The 6,646-nt window shown below is 54.2% G+C and overlaps 1 protein-coding gene across 1 annotated transcript in view; it reads left to right on the forward strand.

The window, feature by feature from the left end:
• Ptpa (protein phosphatase 2 phosphatase activator) overlaps nucleotides 1-6,295 on the forward strand; it is a 33,961-nt gene extending 27,666 nt beyond the window's left edge. The window contains exons 9-10 of the mRNA XM_031369694.1: nucleotides 1,592-1,699; nucleotides 4,910-6,295. Of these exons, the coding sequence (XP_031225554.1) occupies nucleotides 1,592-1,699; nucleotides 4,910-4,987 (186 nt within the window). The 3' untranslated portion in view covers nucleotides 4,988-6,295. The remainder of the gene's footprint in view (nucleotides 1-1,591; nucleotides 1,700-4,909) is intronic.
• Nucleotides 6,296-6,646: the final 351 nt, after the last annotated feature.

Consider the following 6,646-nt stretch of genomic DNA (forward strand, 5'->3'; position numbering starts at 1 on the left):
TTGATTTGTTTTGTTTTTTCCTTTCTCTTGAGTTGCAGAGCCTCCTTCTGAAGGCCTTGGAAGACCTGAGGCCTTGAAGGCCTTGAGGGTGCTGTGGCCTCTCTAGGGACATAACTGGGCTACACAACTTGGGCCTGCCTCTAGCCCTGCAGCCTACCAGACAGCCCTTTTTGAATGTCCCTTGCTAGTAAGCGAGGCTGGTCCCCCAGGGAGGGTCTTAGCATCCCCTTATCTGTCCCAGGACCTTTGCTGAGCTGGCCCTGAAGCACCTGCTGTGAGACAAAGCAGCTGGTAATTGGCTCAGGGTCTGTAAAGGACCCTGTTTCATAGCTCCAGCCTGCACGGGTGCAGAATTGGGGTGGGGACTTAGACAGATTGAGGGTGGAGGCCTTGCAGGAGTGTTCGGATACATCTCGGGACGCTGAGGGCACTGTAAACTTTGGTGCCTGTGGTCCATGTAAGACTCCACAAATGCCTGGTAGGGAGCAGGCAGGCTTTGGAAACCTCCTGTCCTCAACACTGGGGCGGAGCCACTGATACAGGCTCTCATTGGTCATATTTGCCAGGGGGGGAGGTGACATGGAAAAATGGCAGCATTTCTAATCTAAATCTAGACCATTCCCTTAATGAACTAGAGGCCTGAGAGAGTGTGAGCCGCCAGGTGAAGCCACAGCAGTAAAGTGGTCTGTGATGTCCTTCTGTGAAAACTCTTTGGGCTTTCTCCTGGAACTAGCTCTTACCTCACTGCCACTTTCATGCATGGCTTCTTCTGGAACCTTACATTCACTTAGGTCCAAGTTTGCTTCCTTGCCAGACCTTTTCAGAGTCTTTCTCTGTAGTGTGGGGCTGGACACTGAGCCCTGTTCCCCTACATAAATGCTGCTTGTAACCTGGGAAGGGAGTGAGGAGGGTGGCGTGCTGAGCTGCATGGCTAATAAATGCAAATGTACTGGCCTTGCGCTCTCCCTGGCAGGATGCACTCAGGATGCAGGCTTCCCTTTCGCTGTCCCCGTTCTGAGGCTCTGATGCCCCGGGACTGCAGGGACTGCAATAGTGCTTCCCCGCTTCCCTGCAGTCAGAGTTTGAGCAAGAACCGCACTGATGGACTATTGTGTGCCTGCTGTCTTGTTGCTGTGGCTTTTTCTGCCCTACTCTTGTCCCTGTTAAACAAACTTTCCTCCTGTACTGATCTGGGGCCTCCCTCTGTCAACTGTGCAGAGGACCAGATCCATCAGGGCCCTCCTACAGCCCCTTTCCTGTCCTCCTGGCAGGTACAGGCCAAGCACCCTACAGAGTGGGGCAGGAAGCCTGGCTGCTATCTGGATGGGAACACGTTCTACTCTCTCAGGGTGGAGATTGTCTCTTCCTAGGGTTGCTAAATTATTGGGAAGGGAGACTCTGTTTTGTCTGTGTGAAAGAGGTAAACGGAGGCTGTGTGTGAGAGGAGTTCTGCTTTTTCAGCAGGCCTTGTAGGCCAAGCCCCTGTGTGTGTGTGTGTGTGTGTGTGTGTGTGTGTGTGTGTGTGTGTGTGTGTGTGTATGTGTCCCTGTCCTTGTCCTCTGCCTCTCTAGTTCCTGGACTTCTTTTCCAGATGAAGACCGGCCCCTTTGCAGAGCACTCCAACCAGCTGTGGAACATCAGTGCTGTCCCCTCCTGGTCTAAAGTGAACCAGGGCCTCATTCGAATGTATAAAGCAGAGGTGAGTGGGGTCTGGCCAGCCTGCCTGCCCCTGATGTCACTTGGTCCTGGGGGTGAGCTCAGGACTTCTGATTCTTCATCACATTGTTTTGCCCTGGTTCTTGGGCCAGCTGCTGAAACTTGGAGACCTCAGAACTTGATGGATGGGCAGAGGCCCAGCTCATTTCCTCATAGCTTAGGGATTGAAACAGCCTGTGCTGCTAGAGAAGTTAGGGGCTCTCTATGTACCTGTCAAATGGCCTGAGGCTTCTCAGTAGCCTTCTTGTCTCCCAAGGTGACGAGGACATCAAACATGGTGGTCTTTTTTGCTTCTATCTAGCTCACTACTCTACTACTGGGAAGGCCCTGAGGCTGGGATCCTCCTGCTGAAAGGTGCCTGCCTTCCTGGGGCCTCTCGTACTCCCTCTCGTACTCTCCACAGAAGCTAGACAACACCTTCCTACCTTTCTGTCTGGCCCCTCCAGTATCTGGAGCTACTTGACTGCCTTTTTTGTGCAGTTCCTCTTGGACGGTGAGATCCAAATGTGTTTCCCCCCACCTCCACCCCAGCACTGGTGCTAACGGCCTCAGTGTTGCCCTGGGGCACCCCTTCTCTGACTCTTGACTGTCAACCCATCTCTTATGAGAGGAGTCTCCTTCACAGAGCCTAAGCTCACCCCATCCATCATCAGAGGAGGTCACGGAGGAAGGCTCAGCTGGCTTTCGAAGTACAAATGCTTCCCACTGGCCTGGCACTCTTTGATTTGGCCTTGAACGAGTTAATAGAGCATGATCTGCCAGGTTTGGGCTTGGGCATGGCCACCTTTTTCTGTTCTCTCCTGGATCCTCTTCCTCTAGACTTCACATCCTGTGTTTAGGCTTCAGCCCACATCCCTCTCATCTGGGAGGCCATTCCTGGAGCCTCCCAGACCTCTTCCTGCTCTGCAGGCCAGCTCCAGCACCCGGCACTGCCCTTGGTCCTGTCTCCACAGCCTTACTTCTGATTGCTAGCGGGAAATACAGGAAAGACTGCCCTGTTGCTGGAGTGTCAGCATGGAGGGTATACAGTACTCCCACATCAAAGGCAGGACTCCATCTGCCTCCTTGCTTAGGATCCTAAATGCTGGCCTTGTGGGTCTCCAAACCTGTATTGATTTAGCCTCCTAAGAGGAAGGCTGGCAACTCTGTCCCTCCACCCTGTCCCTTTTTCAGAGGCAGAAGATCTGCAGGCTGAGGGAGGGAGGAGCATATAAGGTACAAGATGGTGATACAACACACAGGCCTTGGAAGCCATGACCTTAAGTCCTAAACGCATTGCTAGGTATCCCTGCAGTTATTGACTGAAAGGATGTGTGAGTGATTAAAGACTGGACATTTCACCTGGTGTATGCCATAAGTGGGAGCTGATCCTTGCCTTAGCTCAGACCCTCCTCTGTGCCAGGATGGATTTGTAGGGTAATTCTGCAACTTGCTGACAGGCATGAGCATGAGGCTTGGTAGTACCCAGTTCTTTTTTTGTGTTGTTTTGTTTTTGGAGAAAGGGTTTCTCTGTGTAGCCCTGGCTGTCCTAGAACTCAACTCTATAGAGCAGGCTGGCCTTGAACTCAGAGATCCACCTGCTTCTGCCTGCCAAGTGCTGGGATTAAAGGCGTGCACCACCACCTCCAGGCAATGTGCCCAGTTCTTACTGGTGCTCTTAAACTCTAGTCTCTGGGCATAGGGCGCTATAAACCCCTGCTCAGAGTGCCCAGGGAAGGATCTGCTTTTTCAGCCCAGTTCTCCATCTACTGGGAAGACCCCTGAGCTGCCAGCAGGGGTCTGATCAGGCCTGGTATTAGGCAGCCTCAGGACATGCAATTAGCTGTCAAGTTCCCTGACCTGGTTTTTTGAAGAGAAGTATCAGGGGCTTTCTGGGCCTTGTGTGATGGGCTCTTTCTATAAGAAAGGCTGTCACCATACCTGGACTTCTTGCCTCGAACTACCCAGCCTGGACTCCACGCTTGGTCAGGAGGTGCCAGGTTTCTAAAGCCCAGGGCCAGTTGCTGGGCAGAATTGCTGGGAGAAAAGCCCCCCCCCCCCCCCCCCCCAGATGCTTCTGCTGCCCTGGGGCCTTGGACTTTCTCCACGCCAATAGCCTCTTACCAACTTAGCTCCTGCTTGTCCCTTGGGCCCTTCCCCCACTTGCCTTTCTGGCTTTTCTTTTGTGAGAGCCTGAAGCAGGTTGACCTTTGACCCTTTCTGGAATTCCAAGCCCTGGAGGTTGAGGGGGGGCGGTGCCTTCCAAACTCCCACCACTTCCTGATGACATAAGCACCATGGCAGCTGCCTTGCCTCAGGCCTGGACACACTGCTCCTCCCCCAGGACAGACTGCACCTACTTCTCCACACTTTCTTTGCTCAGGCCTGGCTCTATACTAGAGTTCAGTCTCTGTTCTACTTGATCCTGTATGTGCCCCTCCCACTTCTTCTGAAACCGCTTTCTGGGGTGTGGGAAGGCGAGCCCATCAGGTTAGTCCTTTGACACAGCTAGAGCTAGGCCCTCACCTCTGAGGCTGTAGGTCTTGTTCCCCAGCAGCCTACAGGCCCCATGCACACCGAGGAGTTTAGGAGGAGGCCAGGCCAGCCTGGCAGATTCCCATTCTCACATCCTGGCTGGAGCTACTGCCAGGGAGACAGAGCAAGCCAGTAACAGGCAAAGATATAAGTCTGTGGGCCTGGGCTCAAGCTGCCAGGGGTCTGAGCTGGGCTCAGGGAGTCCCCGTTCCTTAGCCTGCCATCAGAGCTCCACAGAAGCTGCTGCCAAGGTAGGGTAGCAGTGTCAGCCTGCTCCTGTTGTCTCACTCTGAAGAGTCAGGATGTCCTTTGAGGCCAAAGACTACAGAAAGTAGGCCCTGGCCTCTCCTCAGTTGTGTTCAGATGTCCCCACACTGCTAGGGTCAGGGTTCTGGTGGGGGTTGTGGGTGGGATCCATTTCTTATGGCTCGCTTCCCTTCTGGGTCAAGTGATGTCTCTTAGCTGCCTGTCTTGGCTTCTACTGTGTATGGGTGCCTTTGAATGGGAGGTGGGCACAAGGTGAGCAAGATCATGTTCCTCATAGGCCAGGGGCTGCTCTTGAGTGCTGGTGGATTCCCATAGAGGTGGCTGCAGTTGGAAACTTCATGTTTGTCTGTGTCCCTGGGAATGCAGGAGGCAAGACAGGCCTCACCTCCATGGTTTTCCCCTCCTTTCTTAGTGCCTGGAGAAGTTCCCTGTGATCCAGCACTTCAAGTTCGGGAGCCTGCTGCCCATCCATCCAGTCACATCAGGCTAGGAGAGGCTGAACTACCAGAGCCACCCTGGCCAGGTTCCTGTGCCCTCTCTGATCCAGCACCCCTTCCGCCCACCTTCTGTTCTTTCTGTTTGATGAGAGGCTATTTACTGAGATGGGTGCTAAGCAGGGCCTGAGTTGGGGGAATTGACCAAAGTGTGGCCAGTTTTTGACTGTCTGTCTGGTGGACAAGTGAGAAGAGAGGGACTTGGATGTGGTTCCAGGCCCTGCCCATCCCTGTGCCCCTGCTTCCTTTCCCTCCTACCCAGGCCCATGTGGAGGAGACAAGAACATCCTGCTTGTCCCGTTGCTTTCCCTTTCCTTCCCATGATGTGACATCTCCCTCATTAAGAGCAGGAGTTCCGCACCTCCAGGGGTGGGCTGGTCGTTTTCCTGCTAGCCGTGTTCCACTAGGTGTCTGCTATGGGGCTGAGGGTGAGGTTGTCATCAGCTGTGGGGCCATGGATGATGAGGCTGGTCTTCTCAAGGTACCATCCTAGGCCCTGTGGGAACCGTGTCCATCCTTATGCTGGCTTTTATTCCCTGGCCTTTGGCCTTGCTAGGTTTCCTGACTGTTAACATGACTCCCCCTTCCTGGGGATAGCCTAGCTATGGAAGCTGCCCTGGGCTCCTGGAAAGCCCATTGCTTGGGTGAGATCTGACTTTCCAGCACTGTCAAGCAGGGAGAGGGAGAGACTCAGGGAGGCAGGAGGATTGGTGTGTGTGTGGAGAACCTAGTTTCCCCAGTCAGTCTCAGGCCTGCTGCTCTGCTACTCCTACCTGCTTTGAGTGGCCTGAAGCCTCACCTCAGGCCTTGGGCTGGCTGCTCTGCTCCCTTGGGTCAGTGTGTGGCTCGTGTGGGAGGGCAAAGAAGGCAGCAGCCCTCTCCTCCCTCCCCTTTGTGAGATGAGGTAAGTGCTGGCCTGGGCCTGGGCATACACTCAGAATGGGTAGGGCTGCTAAGGGGACCTAGCCACAGTCACCAATTTTCTCCCAGCTTATGGCTGAACTGGTACCTGTAGGCTTCCCTGTCCCATTTGGGCCTCCCTCTGCACTGCCCATCCTGTGTCTGTGCCCACTTAGCTTTTGTGGAGTGGACACTGAGAAGCACAACCCAGGGATTAAGTATGGTCTGGGCCGAGCTGGGATTGAAGTCATCAGAGTCACGGGCAGTTTCCCAGGAAAGGCCCAGTGCCAGCAGCCTTCCTTCCAGGGCCAGGCCACTGCCTTCCTGGCTCCCTTCCCTGACCCTGGGTCCCCAGCCCTGCGCCTTCCTTGCTGTTTGGATTAAAGCCTCTGTTTTACACCTGTCCCCTGTGTGAGACATCTTTTCCTGACACGTCTGAATGACTGTTCCCTAGCAGGTCTCCTCCTTACCAGTTGACTTTCTGGGGAGGGGATATGTGACAATGATTAAAGCGGGCAAGAGGGTTCAAATCCCAGCCATCCCCCTGCTCACTCCTAATGACATGTGGGTAGGTTTCTGAGCTACTCTGGACCCCAGCACCCTCATCTAGAAAATGGGTACAATCACAAGTGGCACTGGTGACCCTGAGTCTAGACCTGGTTCAGAACACATGCTGTGTTGTCACTGTGATGTGTGTGTGTACCTTCTGAGCCTGCTGGGCACAGGTCCTAGGACCTGGCACATGCTAACCAGGA

This window comes from Mastomys coucha, unplaced genomic scaffold, assembly GCF_008632895.1.
Source record: "Mastomys coucha isolate ucsf_1 unplaced genomic scaffold, UCSF_Mcou_1 pScaffold15, whole genome shotgun sequence".
NCBI classification, from domain to species: domain Eukaryota; kingdom Metazoa; phylum Chordata; class Mammalia; order Rodentia; family Muridae; genus Mastomys; species Mastomys coucha.